Here is a 21654-nt window from a genome sequence, read left to right on the forward strand (position 1 = left end):
TCACTGCTTTCAGTTGGAGTCCTTTTAGATCCATTTTCTTTTTTTAATTTCATGAAATTCCTGCCGACCTTGCACATTCTCCGATGGCACAGCGATCTTGTCTTTTGTAGAAACTGACACGAGCGCATCACGGGAGGAGACGCTTGAAAGGAGAGTAGGTGGCCCTACGACCTCACTGCTTCTTTAGAGCTCACGGTGCACTGTACGGGTGGAAATGCATCAATTTCGACATGATTGGTCAGACCAAGGTCAGGCCGTCTGAAATCTGGTTTGTGTCGGAGTAAGGAGCACTTATAGCAGACCAAAACCAGGGTTTTCTGTTCACACTGTTACAGAACAAAAACACCTGATCTGCATCTGCTATCTGAGGCCTTATCAAACCACAGTGATATAACCGAATGTATAAATCCAATACAAGCAAAAACAATGTTGAGAAAGTCCATTTAAATCAGACTTCAGTTACTCTCCAATCAGTCAGTCAATCAAAGGCCTGCGTCACATATTCCTCGACGCACGGCCAGGTGTTCTATAGGCCCAAAGCTTTGAATTATTAATCACGGCACCTTGTTGCTCTCCGTGTTCACCACTTAGCAATTTGTAAGCATTTTGCTCTCAGCTCTGTGCAACCAAACACCACTGTAGCCCGAGTCACTTTGAAATATGCAACCAGCCGGCGAAGAGGAACCAGCAGACGCTTGTGATAGCCTACAGTTCCTCTCCCACTCCCGCCACTCTGCAATCACAGTGCCACAGCAAACCTTTACTGCGCTCGGTAAATCATGCAAGTCGTGAAGCTAACCTTCATTTTTGATTTGGTTAATAGTTTTTTTTCAAGTTCACTCATTTAAGTAGTGTCAAAAATGTTGCAGTTGTGAAATGATTCTGATCAGACGCACGGTTCAGGCTTGAAGCAGCGATGGACGTTAGACTCAAGTTTTTGATGGACAGTTGGACTTGTGTATTTGATCCACAGTTTAAGTAAATTAAGGGTATTCAACTTGCAGTCCAGGTCAATTTGTGGTCTTTGGACCCGCCTTTCCGACTCAACTAATAAAGTCTTTGACCCGTGGTTCTGCTAAGTTCAGTTGTCCAAATACAGTTCCAATGAGATCTGGGTTTTTGACCAACGTTCAGGGAAATTCAAGATTTTAGACCAAATAGGTCAAATCACGGCTTTCCACCCAGGGTAAGGGTCAGTTAAGGTTAAGCAAATTATAAAATTAAGGTCATTTACTAAAGAAACATTGGGCTTCTCATAGAAAATAACCACATTTGACTTTGTGCATATTGAAGCAGTTGAAGACAACATTTCCATAGAACCACAGCATGTGGAAGCAAGAAATCGTGATTATTCGAAGATTGTCTTTTGAAAGTGCTGCAGTGAGCAGCTGTGCCGTTTAGGATTCAAATTAGAGATCAGTATTTTATTCATTCTTCATTTGTCTCATTTCAGTTCAACCATCTGCCCTAACCCTGTTAGTGCCTTATTTCCAATTGAGGAGGAAGCACTTCATATGAAATACAGTCTGCAGACGGGGGTTCATGTTCACATGCTGGTCAGCTGTGGTTAATCTGGAGGAGAAACTGGATCCTAGATTTTGTTTCTGGTGTGTACCTGGATTAAAGTCTGTGATTACTGGTCATTTTAATATTTTTATGTGGGAATGAAGAAAGTAATACGTTCAAGAATAATGTGCTTTTACAGAGTTGGCAAGATAATAAGGTCCCCTTCCCGTTTAAGCTTGATTTCTGGAAGCAAACATGTCTCATGTGCTTTTCTGTTTGAAAACATATAGTGTTCAGTGGTACTGATTGGCTTGCCTGTATGGACATTTCAGTACGTTGCAGAGGCTCAGACAGTAAAGCCAACTACATATTGGATGTAAAGTTACATGGTCCATAGATACAGAAGGATGCATCTGAAATACACGTAAGGTACCTGAGGTGGTAAAAAAAAAAAAAAAAAACACTTGAGCGATGTAAACATTAAACTTGTGCCATGATGTTTGACTGTTTGCGGAACAAGAAAGATATAAAGCCATGAACGAGTGGAGAAACAATCAAAGGCCACAATTGTCCTGGTCAGTTTCACATTGAAAGCCCAGTTCATCATTAAAGCTGATTTAAACATTGCAGAATAACAATACACATCAAGCAATTTGATTGCCTTGCTGACCATCTGTAATCACTCACTAATCCTTAAACTAAATTCAATGTTTGTCTGTAAAATCTAAAAGTATGAATATAACAAGTCATCTGTGTAACCGCTTTAACATTACCATAGCCAATGTCTGGCACAAATCTGGCCTACCTTCTACTAAGTGATCACACAATTACCATTTTGTTCTTTTAAAAACAATCCCATTTTATCAAAATTCCTGCTTATAAGAGAACCAAGTCTAACAGGTGGCCTGGAAATTTAAGTGAAGCTGGTAATGTGCCTACAGAACAAATCAGAAAGAATATATTCGTGGAGAAACAAGCAAATAACTTTCTTTTCAATTTCAGACTCAAAACTCATTTTTCGCACAACGACTCACATTAGAAGATTTGGGCTGTTTCTTAGATTATACAGGATGCTTTCCTGCAATGACTGAATGTATTGCTATGAAAAAGAAGTAACACTTTCTTCTTGTCAGGGTCTCCAGGTGATGCGAGAGACTGAAAGAGATTCTGGAAGCTTCTTCAGAACAGCAGTGACATTTCATTTGTGATCTTGAAGGAGCGGGGCGTTGAAGTCGCTCTATAAACAGACCTCGATGACTCCAGTGTAAACACGTGGAGAGCAAACTGGTTTTAGAGCAAAGCTGAATTATTAGGCAGAAAGAAACGCACATCCACAGCAGGAGACCAATTCTGATGTGGCGTCTTACCTGTATAACCTGCAATCCAGCCCCACGAAGACACCATGGCCAGCAACCATTTGAACATGAGTCCTTCAACGTGCCAGAAGGCGGTGCGGTCCCATATTCTCAGAGGCTGCAGAAGCAGCAGGTACATACAGTAGGAGGGGATGGCTACACAGTTGTTGAGGAACATGAAGACGAAACGGAGCACAGACTTGAGGAGAACCCAGCCCAGTTTGCCGGCTCCGTCCAAGATCTGTGCCATCCTGATACACGCCGTCTGCAACACACACAGGGAAGTCGTCAGCATCGCACTGTCTGGACATGTCAGACTAAACATTACGGAACACAACCTGCTCTGCAATCAACGTTGTGCCCACAGGAGAAATAATTATTGGTGTAATGGAGACGTTTTAGACGTTTTATAACATAGTTATTACTATTTGTAACCTAAGCATAATAACCAAAAACTATGAAACAAGCAGGCCATTGAGAGAGATTGAATCATTATTGAATAATTATGTTAGTAAAAAAACAAACATTTAAAGCATCAACATGTTCATAATAATAATATTAAACCCTCTAATTTCAACCTATCTTTGTGGGTCAGCGTGAGCAAGTTTAATTGGCATGGTGAGCAGGGTGAGCTGACCCAGCTACCTTTCAGGGTTCAAAAGTACAAATTATTTGTTGCGGTCACCAAGTTATTCTATTTATGCTTCAATCTAAAACGTTCCTGAAGGTCTGCAAGTCTTCTGTTGCTCCTGCTACTCATCACACCACTCCGATTATTCAGCCTAAATCCTTCTGAAATATTGCTGCGGGTTTTTTTTTCCTTCGTCCGAGTAGAGTCACTCTGAACTGGATCGAAATTTTTTTTAACCCACTTACTGACTCGGTTTAAAAATCGCTCACTGTTCTTTATACTACATGGGATGTTTGCCTGTAATGTTGTCTTAAGTGTAGAGTAAGCATTACTACACTGTGTACAGAGCACTCGATATATAATGAAAACGTAGTGTCCGACCACAGGTCACAAAACTAAGCACTTCTATCGACCGTGTCCTGCGTTCAAAAGCAAAATAAGAGGCAAACGGACAAGAGAAGAAGTTATTGAATAATAAGGATGCCTAATATGAAGTACAGTAAAGCACTCAATCAAACTCCGTTTGCAAAGTTGTGAGAACAATCGCAGTCATGCACGTATGAGATGGGTTTCATTTTCCATGCTTGCACAGAGACGTACAGTAGTGCCATTTGTAAAAGTTGTGCAACAATTCAGTGAGTCACAATACGACTGTTACGGAGTTGATAACCAGTTTCGCACCACTGTTAACCAGGATTGCGAACGTCTGGGTTTGTCAACCAAGGTAAAAGGAGAAATATTCCAAGTACAGTAATCCTGCTTCGTAGTATAGGCCTTCAATTTGTCACGGTATGGCTTCACTGTTATGACTTCCTGTTGGGAACCACTGATGGTGAATAAGTGAGCCATTTCTGACACAACCATCAGGCGCGTTATTGGATCTTGTGAGAATACTTTAGTTCTGTTATCTTCTATTTACCTACAGTCAATATGAAACAATACAAAGTTGCCAGAACCTGTTCAAAATACAGCCATATCAGAACATAATCAGTACTAGTCTATAGTACACAGAACAAAAGGCATACATTTAACACAGAGTAGTCGTTAAATTGTAAATTATTAAGTGCAAAGTAATTAAAATGTATTGCAGTGATTCCATTTACATTTTCGGTATACATTAAACTAAATATTTGTGCGCCACAAACTGGTTAAAATTTACTGACACGTATAATGTAGTAGTAACCTATAGGACTTTCTAAAACTGACATTCAATGTGGGAATAGTTGTAAAAGCAAAGACAATGTAAGGCGAGTGTATTGCTGTGATTACATTAATAGATCAGTATCTTATTCTAACGAATCAGATGACCTCAAAGTGGGATCCTCTGATCATTGCATACACCTTGGGTGTCAGACATAAAGGTCCCTCGGCCAAAACCGGTCCGCAGGAGGCTCCAATCCGGCCTGCCAAACCACCAAAGGATAACAATCCTTTTTCTTTTCTTTTTTTATTTTTTTTTAAAAGAGTGGCGGACACACAAAACACTGAGACCACCAGATCTGAAATATCAGTGACGCTGCCAGGAAAATAGCTACCTAGATGCTATCAAACTAGCCTCAAATCCATGCAGTGTTTTGAGCATTTATTGTGTTTTGCACCAGAATGTTTTATTAAAATTTGCTTTATATTGAGATTGTAGTCATTTCCTGAAGTAATTGGTTGGTTTTGTGAATCTATAGACATTTTCTTTACGTATATACTGAACTATGATAAGTTCGACACCTCTGGTGTACACAGTAATACTTTAGCTTCATTCTTTTTTATCATGTTGGAATGACTCTTAAGTTATCCAGTGAATAAACCACAGAAATAGTTGCTCACACTGTTTCTAATGTCAGACGCTCTGTTTATCTTGAGTGCAGATCATGAAAGTAATACACTTGGAATAAATGCGAGTAAAATTGTTTTAATGTGGGTTCCAGTACTTCTCAGTTACTTAAATGAGATTTCTACGATATGTCGTGTATTCATAACAATCGCGATATTATTGTCACGATAATCACGATGATACATCGCTTACTGGGATAATTTAACGCCAGAGGGGGGAGCCGGGTTGTGGATGTATTGAGGCTGGGTGTTTTCTTTTTTTTTTTTTGATTTTTGGCGTCGGGAACGATTTATTCCGGGACTGTTGGAGCTAGCTAGCCGCCTAGCCGTGGCAGGGAGCCGCTCCGGAGGACCAGCCGCCCGGGACGGCGTGCTCCCGCGAACCGGGAGGAGGGGTCGAGTGAGCATAACGGGGGGCAGATGTGAGGAAAGACGGCCCTAAATAAAAAAATAAATAAACGCTGCTGCACAACACAGAGAGCTACAAGTCCTCAAACGGCCAGTGGAGGCTGGTGCAGAGCGCAGGGTCCGCCGCCTCCAGGACGTAGTCCCAGCCCGTAATTGAGTAGTAAAAGTGTGGCGGACTCACGTTACTCACCCAATTATTGTCAGCGAAGCATCCAAGGACGGCCAGAGGTGCAGCTAATGGTCGCAGCGCGAGGGACGCTGTCACGTGTAGCTAACCCTAATCGGAGGAGTTAGCGGTGCCGCTAGTGGGCATAAGTGTGAGAGGAATCGGCGGACCGAGGGTGCAAATGTCTGATAATGTCAAAGCAAACGCGGCGGGATGAAGCTGCAGCTGCACCCATTTAGCGCTCACGTTATCCCGGCTCGGCTCGGCTCGGCTTGGCTCGGGCGCACTCGATCCCGGCGGGCACCGTTAGCTCGCTCGCTAGCTAGCTAGCAAGCAGGCGACTCCAGTCGAGCGTCGCTGGCTCCATCTCAGCCGGAGACACCGGGATAATTCCTGTCGTGTACCGTCGTCACCGCCATCATCATCGTCAAGTTAGCTAGCGGCGGCTGCGGGGGAACGGACGAGATGCGGCGGCGGCGGAGGAGGAGGAGGAGGATCAGCCGAGCACCGGGATCAGCGCTGCTCCTCAGCCGAACGCGACACAAAACGCACACGACATGTGCACATCGAGAGCGCACGACAGCGAATTATAGTGTCCCTGTCGGAAGGGGCCGTTATCTTCATCCAGATAAAGATTCACAGCGTCAAAGTGCACAAAAAGAGCGACGGCGCACCGGGACTCTTCCGGTCCGTCTTCAAAATAAAAGACGTGGCAGAGTTATCCTGGCATACTTCCGGTCCGACTTCACAATGAAGGCCTCTCGCGCACACGCACAAGCACGTTACAGTGTCAATATGTTTTAATTCGTGTGCCTGCCCAGTGGCAAGGCGCAAAGATTACTGTCCCAGGCGGCTGTTTAATTCTATTATTCATTCATTCATTCATTCATTCATTCTTTCTTTCTTTCTTTCTTTCTGCCATCTTTTTCTAGTCCTGCGCCTTTTGGAGCACTGACACAAAAAGCACGTCAAAATGCGTAAAACATTCAGGAATATGTTGCTATGTCTTTTGGGAATTATTCAGCTCACCATTTCACAATAAATCCCCACACAAATTGCAAAAAATAAATCCTTCCCATACAAAGTGGATGGGAGAGGCACCTCATGGAGGAGATCAAAGAGATGCAGGCACACATACATTTCCTCTGGAATTTTCTAGTTTGTACTTGTTCATGCACTTATAGGTATTTTACTAATCTCAGCTTTAATATTCGTATTTAAAAATACTTTTTTGTTGTCGCAACATAAGTGTGATTTATTTCAAATAATAAAAAGTAATACAGTACTTCAATGAGACAATATTATTTTTATTAATCATGTTAATACGTTTTAATCAACAATTGCTTGAACCACCGGTCAATTGATTAAGGTAAAAACAAATATGGATCCGTCAATCGATCAATCACAACTATGACCAGTAGGGGAAGTGAACTAAAGTAATATACTGTTTTGAAGTAAACTTACACTTACTCTTGTACTTTGGCTCATATATTAAATATGTTGTGTGTATGTTTGTTTTATAAATCCATTTACAGGTGAGACAGACAGACAGACAGACAGATACGATAGATAGAATCTGATTCCGGAAAGGCAAAGGGGAACTTTTTAAAAGTTTATTCTCGATGCTCCGGTGTTTATCTCACTCTGTCTCTGAATACACAAACTCTCTGTTGTAAAGTGTCGACACTTTATCACTTTATGAGCAACAAACAAATTATTGTGTTTATTTTGGGACCTGATCTCATGACTTTCATCCTGAAACCAACATGGATTCGATCCTGGTTGAAAGTTTTTTCCACATTTCATCATCAATCAACGAAAAGCTGTGAAAGTTAATGCGTGTGTTTCAATTTCTCGCAGACATGTTCATTTGGAGGGGGGGGGGTTTGGAGGGTGTAGTTGTGTTGAGGGTTTTCTCTCAAGTTCCCCTTCACGTTGAGGCGTTTGAGGTCATTTGAGGACTCTTGATATTGTGACCGTGTTTTTACTCTCATGGTCTGGTGACTTTCTGCCTCTATCGATCAATTCTAATCCCCCATGACCTTCACCTGGATGGACTTTTGGGCTCCTGAGACACTGATGTTCAGTTAATGACTATATTCTGACCCCTTCTGGCTCTCTCTGTTATTGCATCGATGAGGAACTAAGTGGTCCAACAACAGAACATTCTGTTCTATGTTCTAAATGCACCTCTAAATGGATTATATGCTACAGGTTGAAAAACATGGACAAGAACAAACCCGCTTTGTATATTCGGTGATATTTTGTTGAAAATCATCTATTAGCTATTCATGTGTGGCCTTTCACAAACCGCACCTTCAACTGGTCAATCGTACACAAATGGAATCACAGAAAGTAAGACACATTTGAATAGTTGTTTTTTTTTTAATTGTAAAAAAAAAAAAAAATGTACAAACTGAAATTCTGTGAGACAAAAAGGAGACAAGTTTACAATCAGTGAGACTGGAGCCCGGAGACTAGAAGCGAGCGTACGAGCTCCTCTGCGGGGCCGGCTGCGCTCCGCCCTGCTGCAGCTGGTGGCGGAGCTGCTGGGAGTACGGGTCCTCCATGGACTTGACGGACACGGTCGTTTTGGGGCCCGTCTTCCATTCGATTCCGCTCTCGTCCACCACGGAGGCCTCCACGGTGACGGTGTGCGTGCCCAGGATGGAGAAATTCAGCAGGAACTGCGTGCTGAAGTAGTCGTTGTGAGGTTCGACGCGCTGCTCGATCTCATTCGTTTTGGCCTCCAGTGGAATCTGAAGGCAGAAATAACATAAGAGAGTCAAGCTGTGCTTGCTTATCTTAAATAATTCTTCAGGGGACAATCGCCTAAATGGATATTGCCGTAGTTGATTGAGGGTATTTCAAGATATTCTAAAAATGCTTGGAAATTCTTGCACATTCAAAAATTCTAACTAAATCTTCCCGAACGCCAAAATTCCAGAAGCTCCTGTGTGTGTTTCACTTCCTACTAAACCATCAATGTTTAACACCGCTACACTTTTCCTCTTGGATTCTGTGTTTTCAACTCATCAAATGTGTAAATGACCAAAAACACGCTCACTTGCATGATGAAAACCCCAGATGAAGTGTCTATGTACCTTGTAGTCGGGCCCAGTCTTGCTCTGGAGGGCCGAGGTGACGTTGAGGCAGACGGACTGAATCTTCCTGAAGAGCCCCGGGGTGGAGCCGTGCTGCACCACGCCCTCCACCTTCAGAGTCAGCTGCTGACTGTTCTGCACGGGGATCGGCTCACTCGGCGTTCGTGGCGACGGAGACAAGGCGAGCTGGAGGGAGGGAGGGAGGGAGGGAGCGCACACCTGGATGAACCTCAGTGGGAATCAAAAGCCTTCTGCATTGTTGTATCAACAAATACATGTTTATTATCTCGTAAGTCTTTATATATAATCTGCAACTGATTTTTTCCCCGCTTTTTCGTTAGTTAAAGTGTCAAATTCAACAGGTTCAGACTCAGACTGAAAAAAACATGTCATATAAAAGAAAATGGAAATACAACGTAAGCCGAACAGGCATGAGCAGAAGATTAATCTGAATAAATATAAACCTTCCTGCTCATTAAATAGAAATGACTACTCATAATGCCTTCTCATCTATCAAAGAAATACTCTCAACTTTAAGTTTCTTGAAGCTCTGAAATGAAAGACATCTTTTATTTATTATCAACATTCCCTATTTGATGATGCGACATGACAGTGGTGTCGATTTTATTTTAAAACTAGAACAAAAAAAAAAAAAAAAGATTTCGGTTTGTTTTCCCATCATGATTCCTGTTTCTGTTTGGAAGCCGACGCTCACGTGAACTCTCATTTGTCATCGCTGAATTCAGATATTACATGTTTTTTGTTGTGCGCTTCTGTTCAACAGGATTGGAAAAAGCAATTACCTTGATGCTGGTAGACTGGAGCTTTTGGAAGAAATATCTCTGGAAAGACAGCGGCACCTTCAGCAGAGCTATGACGGCGTCACACAGACAACTGGTGTGCTGGAACGCAAACACAGATTCACCCTCTGCACTGACTTTCAATTCTCTTTCATGATAGATCGATTGCTCAGATCAATGTCAGACTCACCAGGTGTGAAACAGGAGGGTGCTTCTTGGCGAGGCCCTCCACCTCCTCCAGCACGCGGTTGAAGACCGACATCATGCGCCGCTCGTATTCGCTCTCCGTCTGGACCGAGCCCAGGGTGCCGTACTCCTGAAAACTGGATTAGGGGAAGAGACGATGTGTTTGAAATGTCTTCCGGGGTCGTGGATTAGAGAAAAGCCCACAATGCGGCCAGAAACCTTTTTATCAAATTCAATAAAAAACGATTAAGAACTTGTAAAGTGTGTTCCTCTCCCGTGGATCACTGTATTTCTCCAGGTGTATTGTGCTGGAGACGTACACCAGTTAGTAGTGTAGGATAATCTTTCTTTACTTGGCGCTAAGAATTGTGGGAAACGCGGCATGCATGTGTTGGATCCTTAGTTGTAGATGAAGCAGTTGTAGTATTTACCCTCCATCTGAGGGCTCTCATGTGACAGTCGGTTTCCAGTAACAGTAACACACATCATGTCCTTCTTGAACAGATCAATAGAACTGCACTCGTGTGCCGACAGGAAATACAACTATCAAAACAGCCCACGCCTCGCCTGATGTCTGTCTTTAAACCTGTGTAACGCTGGAGTCTGGGGGAGGTTGGATAAAACTCAACTTGATTCTAAACCTAAGATTTGAGTTGTTTGGAATAGTTGCAGTAGAAGTATTTCTTCTATTGGTACTATCAGTAATTGTTGTATTACTAGCAGATGTAGTTAAAGATTTCAGAGATAAGAGTCAGAGATTTGAAGCAGTTGTTTGAGTAACAGTAGTGGCTGCTGCTGCAGTATTATTTATTATACATGTAGTAATGTAGTGCGAGTAGCTGTTGTAGTTTTTGTTGTTTTTCTAGAACTAGTATCTGTTGTTTTGGTTGTAGTAGTTGTCGTTGTAGTTGCTCAAGAAGTAGTAATGGCAACAGGTTCTGATGTCATTGTAGTGACAGTAGTAGTGTTTATTGTAGTACTATTAGCTGTTGTAGTTTTTGTAGTTGGTATTGTTGTAATTTTCATTGTCGTTACACCAGATGCAGTAGCAGCTGTCGCTGTCGGTATTGTAACAGTAGTTCTATAGAAAGCGGTTGTAGTACTAGTAGTAGTGTTTGTGACAGCTGCTGTTGTTGCAGTCTTTGCCGTTGTAATATTTTTTGCAGTTGTTCTGATAGTATTAGTTGTAGGTTTGCTGAAGTAGTAGTTGTTTTTGTAGGAGTGGTAGCTGTTATAGTAGTAGCTGTAGTAACAGTATTTCTTCTAGTAGTAATAAAAGTTGTAGTAGTTTGTTGTTTTGGTAATTTGGTAGTAGTCATCTTTAATTGAATGAAGATCATGTAAATAAAGTTGCTGACAGGAAGTGGAGCTCTCACCTGGCTGTCTGTGGATCCAGTATCAAAGCTTCGATTACATGGGAGACGAGCAGACAGCTCTGTTGTTGTCTGCACACACAGTTGAGGGAAAAACAAACTAGAGCAGAGTGGACAGGACTGCCGACAGGACTGCCGACAGGACTGCCGACAGGACTGCCGACAGGACTGCCGACAGGACTACATGTTTAAGGATACAGCTCAACATTGCGAAGGGTGGCGTAATCGGCATCGAAGGAGGACTGGTGCAAATCGGCGTAGCGAGCAGCAAGACTTCTGAACTCATCCATGCACACTTTCATCTGCCAAGACAGAAAAATGGCAGTTATTTCATGACCCACCACACTGGAGCGCATTTATTCCTCCTGGACGCACAGATCCTTCTCCACGCTGAACCACATGGCATGTGACCGTCCTTTCAAATCATTTTTTTGGGGGAACTATGATCATATAGAGCAGTAAATCAAAACGGACAGGACATGACGAGACCTGACGTGACAGCTGAAGGTTAAAAGCCCAACGTTTGGAGCGCAATGCCACTATTTTACACATTTATCTTCTTCATGCAGAGATTCTGTCCAAATGGCTCGTTGCTGCTTTGCTGATTCAAATCCTGTTATAGGGTCGTGACTGTGTGTTGTAGTGTGGCACATATAGTACATATATAATGGACTCACGTTGAGGTTTTCTGTACCAAAAGATCAGCATCTAGACAACAATGTATTCTAGCAGTAAGAGAATCGCATTTCCACAATGATGAATTATTCATGCCACCCTGAAGGTTCTCATAAACAAGGTGTTTTCTCTGCAGGAATACATGTTTTGGTTGATTGATGCAAGCGTTGGTATTTAGCAGACATGAGCGATGTTGGACCGAGTGGGCCCCCTCCTCCTCATTCCCTACAGCCACATAACTACATTAGTTTAGAAAACAGCAGAATCAGTTCTGCTGTGAATACAATGTAATTCAATCAAAACTCAAATGAAAACTTCCAGAAAATAAATAAATAAATATATATATATATACTTTTTTTTTTTTAACCCCCCCTCCCCTTCTCTGTAGTTGATTCAGTGACGTGTTACCTGCATGGAGATGCGACCGCACCGCTGCAGGTCGTTTCCCGAGGTGAGGGCGATGGTGGTGGCGATGGCTGGTGGGGGGCTGGTTTTCAGGCTGTTGCAGGTGCAAATGAGCTGCGAGAGGGCCTGCAGGGTGTCGATTCGCAGCTTAATGAACTCACACTGGAAGGTGAGCGGGCTCAGAGGAGTGCTGGCAGCCTGTAGCCAGACATAATGGACATGGACACTACAGTTAAAGACAGGGTGAGCCAAAAGGCTGTTGAGTTGAATTAATGAAATTGGTGGCTTGAGGTGCTGTGAAGTCGACTCCAGAAGCAGCCAGGCCAGCCTGATGAGAAGAATCCTGGACTCATAGCGAATGAATGACCAGACAAAACACATCAGCTATCCATGGATATAAAAGGGGTTTGAACCATGAAGTACATTGAAGACTACATTTTCTCAAGGAGCCACTTGAGAAACTTGGACTTATAAGCATACATCCAGCTTCTTTATTTACATGCTGGACACATCAGCAGTCCATCACTGGACAAACACACTCACAGCTAAGAGAAACTTTTACGTCACCAAACAAGCTCAAAGGTGTGTTTTGGGGCTGTAGAAGGGAACCCAGGAACACACGGGGAGAACCTGCATCTTCCATACAGAAAGGCCTCCCAAGACCGGACTCGAACCCGACATACACCTCACGGTGAGGCGACACTGCAAACCACTGCTCCACTACGTGGCAACAAAACACGTCAAATGTATTTTATCAACTCTCTCAAGTTTTCTTCAAACAAAATATTTGTCTCACACCAAGTAGTACATTTAGGTTGAAAGACACAGGACTATATCTAAAACACGTTTTATTAACCAACACTATTTGATCTATATCATCACGTTTCAGGATTTCTATTTTTATCTTTAAAAGTAAAACTACAGACACGAGCAATGTGGGTCCATTCGTGTTTGTTTTATTTGTGTGTTCTCTTACGTTTTCAACATATTTTAGTTTCGACCTGATTTTATGCAATGCATCGAGGAGGCAGACGTGCAGAGATGAGACGTGGTTGCTAGGCAACATGCTCGCACTCATTCGGTCAGATTTGGTGATGACAAAGTCCTTTCTGATAGGTTTTTGAGCTGACTGCACATTGAACGTAAGAATTTACATCAGGACATCCCTGAGTATTGTTTATTGTAAAGTCTTGTATTCAATTAGCATCTGACAGTCTTCATATCGTGTGTTGTGCAAACCGTGTAATTCACATGTGTCGAACTTCAGGCCTCGAGGGCCGCAGCCCTGCACGTTTTGCATGTCTCCCAGCTTCAACACAGCTGATTGCAATGAGCAGCTTGTTATCTGGCTTTGTGCTGAATGTGGTGATGAACCATCAGGACATTCAGGGGATGGAGACATTGAAAACGTGCAGGGCTGCTGCCCTCGAGGCCTGGAGTTTGACACCCCTGGTGTAATTAAACTGCTTCAAAGTATAAAAGGTGGTCACGTTTCGTCGCACACATTACAAAATGACTTGCGGACGGATGAGAAAGGAAATGGAATCAGGTGTTACACCACAGTCTAATAACATGATAATAAGTTGCATAAAATGGATGAGGGGAGATGGATGGTCTCGATACGCCGTCAATAACGTCTCCCAACATCTCACAAACGACTCCCCGAGCAGCTCCAAACCTCCCGCCACGTTTCCCCGGTAGTCAACTGACCGTGAGCGAGGCGATGCCTTTCTGGTAGGAGCGCAGGGCCTCTGCAATGGCGGTCATGGCTCCACTGTAGTCTCCGTCCTCCACGTGACTCAGGCACTGCTCGGCCTGGGAGAACTCCTTCAGGCTGTTCAGCCAGAAGTAGAAATGCTCCGACGCCACGCGGGTCCGCAGGCACTGGTACAGCTCGCTGGAGAACTCGTGGCATCCCTGCGGTTCAACAACACAGTGGTGATATTTCCCGTTCCCAGCTTTCGGGGGGGGGGGGGATGAGAAGAAATAAAAATAAAATGTACTCACCGTGCGGGAGGCCTGGCGAGCGATGCGATACACCGTCCAGCCATTAGCGACGTTCTCCAGCTGCTGTTTGATGACCGTTTTTACTTCGGCCGACGGAGACGACTGACTAGCAACAAAAATCACCGTTGCCAGGGAAACCTGCAGAAATCACAGAGATGAAACTACAAAAGCAGACATGCAGAGAATCCTTCAGGCTTTTTACAACAACCCTGCCATGTCATGTCATTTTTATAAGTAAATCTTGACTTGTGTTTTACTACAAAGATTATCTGCTTCCACAATTGGATTTTTTTTTTAATCTCTGAAAAGTGAAAGTATGGCAGGTTATAGTTGTTTCTCTCTCATTTGTTGCCATTTCTTCTCAAAATGACTGCTTATTTAACTTCTAAGTTATATGAAAGGGACCAAAATTATACATGTTTTACTATTAATGGCTTCAGATTCTTTTTGAGTGTGATGAATGTCGAACTGGATTTTTTTAAATGTATTTTCATGGTTTCTGCAACATTTTATACCCATTCTAGTGTCTACAATAGTTTATATATATATATATATATATATATATATATATATATATTGTGAAATCAGCTAAAAAATAGTCCTTTAAATGTTTACAGTGTCATAACGTGGAATCCATCAGTTATGTGCTTTGACTGGGAGTAAATAAATTGCAGTGGTATTAGAGGTGTTTTGAAGACAATGCATTTTCATAATTCTGTCAAATTCTAGAAATCCTGCACAAGCAGCAGGATCTCAAAGTTTTTTTTTAAAATCTTTGATTCTGTCACTGCTAAAATTGACAATATTCAGGTTGAAAATAAAACTGAAAAAAATGCACAAGTTACCAAATATCATCACTTTCCCAATAAAAGGAAATTGTAGGGGACCCTTGTTGCAGCAGGAGGGCATCCAGGATAAACAAAACAAAAACGAGCCTACGGAGAAACTTGCAATGACTTGCTTTGGAGGCCTGTTTAAATACGAGCAGCCAAATATACATTACTACACAGAACTCAATGATATCGGCTATATATGATTGGAATTATGTACTGAGCTGCAGAATTATTAGTTTCACAGATAATGGTAAGTTGGAAGTTATTTTAAATACATTTGAACCAGGTATCGCCTGAAATTACTGCAGAATTATTGAATTAAATATTGACACATTGAATTCGTAATTTCCATTGAATTGACATATTGTCATATTTCTCTTAAATCCTTCTATCAGATGTCAATATTTAGCTCTCTGGTTGTGCTCCGCTGTGATCAAAGTTGTCCATGCAAGCCAGAGAGGCTTGATGGGAATATATATAACCAGCACATATGCAAGCTTTATCAACCTAATATATCCAACCTGACAGATACCTTGATAATCTGACACTCTGCTGCTCACTTCACCTGGTCATAATGTTATGGACGTTTGTTGCATAATCCAATCGCACAGCTACGTTGTGCGACACTTGTGCAGCTTCTCTCACCAGGAGCTCCTGCTGTTTGTCGGTGGACGAGTGACTGGCCACTCGGTACAGATCCACCAGATCTCCCAGCATGCCGTCCCCCAGCACGGGCAGGTGGGTGGCGATGGCCGACAGAGCGTGGCACATGAGGACGCGAGAGGAGTCGCAGGACAGGTGGAGCTGGCCCAGCAGGAACTCCACGGCCGACTGGCTGAGGTGGGGTCGACTCTTCAGCAGCTTAACCAGCGAGGTGAGCGCCGTCTGAGGAGGGAGGGACAACTGTAACGTCGCTGATAACTGCACCACCCTTTCAGATAAAGTGTCAATATGGCTGCGAAGGCAAGAGATATTTTTCTCCTGGAAAAATGTGTTTGGATTTAATTGGAAGTCATGGAATTTTTCATTGATTTTACTTTAGATTTGATATGGCAAGTTTGACAGATTTTTTGCACTTAGAAAACAAAATGACCCGTAATTAGACTGAAATTCACATGAACTGTTTTATTTTTCTGACTCCACCTATTTTGAAAAGCGACCACACTTCTGCAGCTCACTGTGATTTCAATACTAGGAGCAGATTACATGTCCTTGAATGACTGTAAAGAAGTATTGATAGGCCACTTCTAGTGTTAGTAAATTCTTGTATTTTTGACTTTACAAGCCCAGTAAGTCTACTTCAGTAAAATTTACATCTTGTCATCTGTTTCATGTGATTCATACTCCTGCCTCACAGTGAGATTATTCCTGGTTGGAGTCCATCTGGGGGCCTAGCTGTGTGGAATTTGCACGTTTTATAAACTTAACTTAATCGGAATAGACAAAATGATCAAAAAAACAAAAATAAGCTCCCCCCACACACACACAAATGCAACACTCATGACAGTTGCAGACTACATAATAAGAAATACACATTTGAAAGGATAGATTGGATGCATTTACTCAGACATAATAAATTAAAGAATGGTGTCTGACTTTGAGTGTTGCCTGAGCACTGGGGCTGCTGTCCTGGCTGCAGAGCATCAGAAGCGACTCCACTCCCAACACCAAGTCCTGCTCCAGCTGCACCACATCTGAAGGAGGGACCACACACACACAAAGCTGTCAAAAGCAGTCTCACAAGGGAGCAAACAGCCTCTCCCACAGGCACGAAAACACTTCAGCCAACCTTTTTCCGGACATGAAATGGCAATGTTGGAGAGCACGATGACCCCGTGAGCCGCCACGGCCAGGTTGCTATGGTAACAACATTCTTGTGCCAGTTTCACCAGGTCAGTGAGCCGCGGAGGGACTGAAGAGCCACCTGAGGAAATCAAAGTTTACAAGACTGCAGATGAGGAATGACACGGCAAGATTAGGCAGAAAATAAATCGTCTGCAGTGAACAAACTCTACCGGTCATGTTGTTGAAATACTGTTTGATTGCAATAGTTCCTGAGAGGGTGGACAAGACGGACAGCATTCCCAGCTTCAAACTGTTGTACGGGACGGCCAAAGCACATTCACACAGGGTCTGGAGATGAAAGAAATGACGTTACTTTAAATTGTTCCAGCTTGGTCAGAACGACTGTGAAATGCAAAATGAATCTCCACCTGAGTGTTTTCTCGGATCCACAGGTGAGGAGCTTTTTTAGCCAGGAGCTTCAGGTCGTTCACTGCGAGTCTCTTCACTGCTTTTCTGGGATCATCTTTCAGGTATTGAAGGAGAAGCTGTAGCTGTGACAATCAAAGCAAAACATAAAGATTGTTTGGGATTTTAAAGGGGAAGGAGTGAATACTGAAACCTGTATAAAGTATTTCTTTAACACGAGCCAATAAAAAGAGTGAGATCCTTTGTTTCCCTTTTCCTTTCAAATTGTTCAAGTGATCATGTCAACAGCATAATGTGATGTGCCTCAGAGGATCTGCAGTTATCCAATTATGAGAATTAACACACAATTTTTCTCCCCAACAATCCAATGTCTTTGTGTATGTATAATTGAATTATTTTGTCTTTTACACCTGCACACGGAAACAGAAGTTACAGACGACTACAGACAACAAACAAAAAAAGTGACGTATTTCATGAAAACATTTTCAGCTTTGCAACGTTAAACAAGACAAGAGCAGGTGTTTAGAAAATAAGTTAGTCTGATTGTTACATTTCTACTCTGGAAAGAAATTCAATAAGGGATTGAAACATGCAAACCACAGCTGGACATTGACGTTGTGGTTAACAACTCTTGTCTCTTAGCGGGGACGTCCAAATAATCGTAGCTCGTGTCACCGATGTGAGAATACCTGCTTGGGGATGTCGATGAGGGACGAGGCGGCCAGCTGTGTGAAGGTGTGCAGAGAGACGATGACCATCGGGGTGGAGGGGTAAGAGTTGACCAGGTCCTGGAGGAGCTCTCTGCTGCTGGAGGCCAAGCTGGCATCGTGGTGCATGTGCTGCAGCATGGGGATCAACTTCAGCTTCAGCTCCACTGGGTTGTTCAGACCTGGGAGAGGAAATGAAATATTGATCAGACATTCTTATTTGTCAAGCTTTAACATTTGGGTTGTATTTGTAAGGATGATCTGTGACAAATTTATTACACATTAATCATTTTTACCTTGAATCATTTCACTGACTTTGTTGCAAATTCCCGCTGCAAAATCTCTGCAACATAAAAACGGTGAAACAAACATTTAGAATACAGAAAACCACGGTGGACTTCAGATTGCCTGTAGACGTGAATGCGCCTGGTCAGCTGGCATCAGCTGGCATCAGCTGGGAGCAGCTCCAGCTCATTGTGACCCTGAACTGGATAAAGCCATATTGAAGATGGATGGATTTTAATATTTATAAAAATTGAGTTTCTCCTAAAGCTTGTTTATGCCACTTTGGTCTGTTCTTGCTTTATATGTAAAAAATATATTTTATACATCGTTTTTTAATTATTGCTCCATTTCTTGAAATTTGGTTTAACTGGTGACGAACTTGGACTGTGCAGAGAAGCTCGCAGCAGCGAAGATCGCAGCCTCCACTTCCACGTTGTCGTGAGAGTCAAGGCTCTGGCGAATACTGTGGTGGGCATTCTTCCGTTCGGGGATGATGGAGGCCAAACTGCCAAGCATCCTGAAGAGAGGAGACAACAGGAGAAGGTAAAACAAGGTTTGCTGTCAAGTGTGCATCACGGTAATGTGAGGACTATTTGGCTGCTCAGTTTTACAGAGATCGCCACTAGAAGGTCACTTGCAACTTGTAGTGAAAATTTGGCTGATTTATCAACTGGGATTCAAACCTGGGACCCTGCTACTCTGGAAGTCAAAGACTGAACCCAATTCCCCACAAGAGGAAATGTTGATAGTAAATGACAATGAAGCTCGTCCCCAAAAGATACCAAAAATAGTTTGACTTAAGATTTACCTTATAGTAAAAGGTACTTATTATAATACATGAATCAATTTAACTCTCAGGTTTCATTGAAGGATATTCCTTTAGTTCGAGACTTTATACTATTACACCATCATACAAAATGGGCTTGCAAAGTCAAGTGAAACTCACTAAAATTGCACATATTTCAAAATTTAGATTTAAAAAATATTGTTATTTTTTTTTTATGTATACAAATATGATTTGCTTTAGTTCATCTGAACTTCATTGCGTACTACTTCTGTTTCAACCCTCACCTCAGAGTGATCGCTCTGGCAACAGGATCGTTGCTATGAATGACCGAAAACACTCGCTTCACAAATTCGTCCACGTTGAGAATCTTCTCCAGGTGTTTCTCACTCTGTTGAGTCACTTTGAGTACGCAGAGACGCAGAAAGTTGTTGCTGAAAAAGAAAAAGCAGAAATGTGTTCCGTGTGAATAAACTCGCTATGAAATCACAACCAAACCTGGTACTTTAAAGTTATTTAGTGAAGAGCAAATCTCTGCAAATTTTGTCACAAAATTGTTTATGATCATAACAGTATTGCCAAAGACATCCACTTTATTAATTCAGAGGGGAATTCAAGTTTTCAGCAGTCCACAGACAACAACAAAGAACAAAGGTTAGTAACCAGTTCACATTGGTACGGTTTGTATGCGAAACACTTCTAATTTCAGAATCTATTTACAGTAGTTAACCATTTCAAGGCAGTAAGTGTAGTTAAACTCCTTAAAGTGCACAGACATTCCACAATCATGATGGATCATCAGTCTCAATGTGTGTGTATATATGTGTCACATTGTTTGTCACATAACCACTACGCCACCATACTACCCTGGGCTGCTAAACCACTAAAATTCAAATGAATGAAATCACGTAATTTTCTGTTTATATTCCAACATTTCTTTCATGTTAACCATCCTGTCACTTTCAATATGCAGAGCATGCATGCCAGGTGTTCCAAACAGGATTTATAGCAGCTCAGACGCTTCTGCAATGTGCAGCTTGCACATGTTAATAACACAATAACAATAAAGTCATGATGTTGTGTGCTGTTGACTGCTCCTTAAAAAATATCTACCTTTGTAGACTTTTCTTTTTTTTTAACAGACAACTTTTACTTGTAACCGAGTACAACCTAAGCAAAGTAACAGACAGTACCTGAGTACATACATTTTCAGCATTTATTCCACTTCTTCTAAATAGCCAGTGCATGTACTGTGTGTCTTTTCTTACCCCAGTCTGAAGATGTCTGCCAGCTTGAGGAAAGCAGAGTTGATGAGGATGGGGAAGGGGTACTTCTGGAACAGTTTGGGGAACAGGACCACCGCCTCGCACTGCTCCCCCAGCTTCCCGGAGCGCAGCCCTGAAGACCCAAACAAACTTTTAACTCGCAAAAATCGGGAAACACACAACAAACCGACAGTCAGTGTCAATGAAATGCTAACTCGTTAGCACGGCAGCTAACCTTTGTCCAGCTCCATGAGAGCGGAGTTCGCGTCGAGCTCCTGTTCGCCATAACAAGCCTCTGAGAGGAAGGAGCGGGCGGTGGAAAGCGACATTTTATCTCTGGTTATCACTTAAAATACTTTAAAACAGCCATGAACCTCTTAGCATGGCACTGTACACTCAACCACAGCGAGCCGGTAACTTCCGGCCTGGTATTTTTCACAATAAAACGCTTGTTTCCAATGCGTGACGTTCTTCGGCAATTAATTTTTAACTGATTTAATTTGAATATTTCTCTTAAAATGATCATAAACCGGAGAATTAAACAAATTCATAGCATGACATATGACTGGGCGTTGAATTGACCTGCACAGTATTGTACAATATATCTTTGTGCGTTGTTGACTTTTATGTTTGTGATTGTTTTCCCTGTATTTTTGTGCTCCTGACTACTTCATGAAATAACTAGGGTTGTTGGTTAATGGAAATGTTCCCATTGTTCAATTGTTTTTGTGAATCAATGCCGATTCATCCCACATTTTTTTTCATTTTTGAAAAACTGTTATTTTGAATCCACACAGTGTGATTGCATGGGAAAATAATATGTTGTTCTTTTAGTTTGTATATTGTCAAACTATCACACAATATGTATATTGTGCATGTTGATATCATCCATCCATCTTCTATCCACTTTATTCTCTGCTTGTGCGTGTGGTTTCCTCCCACAATCTAAAAACTTGCAAGGGAGAATAAATAATGGCCCTGAACTTCCTGTGAAGGTGAACGTGTGTGTGTTTCTCAAGGACCTGTGCAGGTTCTACCCTGCTTTGTTGGTTCCGTATAGGAGCATTTCACCAAGCAACAAAATGTAACAGTGAAAGCTAAATTGCTTGAATTGTTGATTATATCA

General features: G+C 42.2%; 2 protein-coding genes across 2 annotated transcripts in view; both read right to left on the reverse strand.

The window, feature by feature from the left end:
- The window catches only part of lpgat1 (lysophosphatidylglycerol acyltransferase 1), a 59478-nt gene extending 52888 nt beyond the window's left edge, over positions 1-6590 (reverse strand). Inside the window, exons 1-2 of the mRNA XM_080490529.1 lie at positions 5918-6590; positions 2874-3126 (exon numbers count right to left, since the gene is read on the reverse strand). Of these exons, the coding sequence (XP_080346655.1) occupies positions 2874-3111 (238 nt within the window). The 5' untranslated portion in view covers positions 3112-3126; positions 5918-6590. The remainder of the gene's footprint in view (positions 1-2873; positions 3127-5917) is intronic.
- A 1690-nt stretch (positions 6591-8280) lies between these two features.
- On the reverse strand, positions 8281-20955 carry ints7 (integrator complex subunit 7). Its single transcript, XM_080490289.1, has 20 exons — positions 20764-20955; positions 20532-20661; positions 19551-19697; positions 18859-18996; positions 18491-18537; positions 18177-18376; positions 17490-17612; positions 17292-17409; positions 17066-17200; positions 16873-16970; positions 15922-16161; positions 14444-14581; positions 14147-14353; positions 12440-12634; positions 11555-11658; positions 11360-11428; positions 9988-10120; positions 9801-9899; positions 8998-9183; positions 8281-8652 (listed from the first exon to the last, which is right to left on the reverse strand). Exons 1-20 carry the CDS (start codon positions 20855-20857, stop codon positions 8371-8373), a joined length of 2883 nt encoding a protein of 960 aa, XP_080346415.1. The 5' UTR covers positions 20858-20955; the 3' UTR covers positions 8281-8370.
- Between the last annotated feature and the right edge of the window lie 699 nt (positions 20956-21654).

This window comes from Lipophrys pholis, assembly GCF_963383615.2.
Source record: "Lipophrys pholis genome assembly, chromosome: 21".
In the NCBI taxonomy this organism is placed as follows: domain Eukaryota; kingdom Metazoa; phylum Chordata; class Actinopteri; order Blenniiformes; family Blenniidae; genus Lipophrys; species Lipophrys pholis.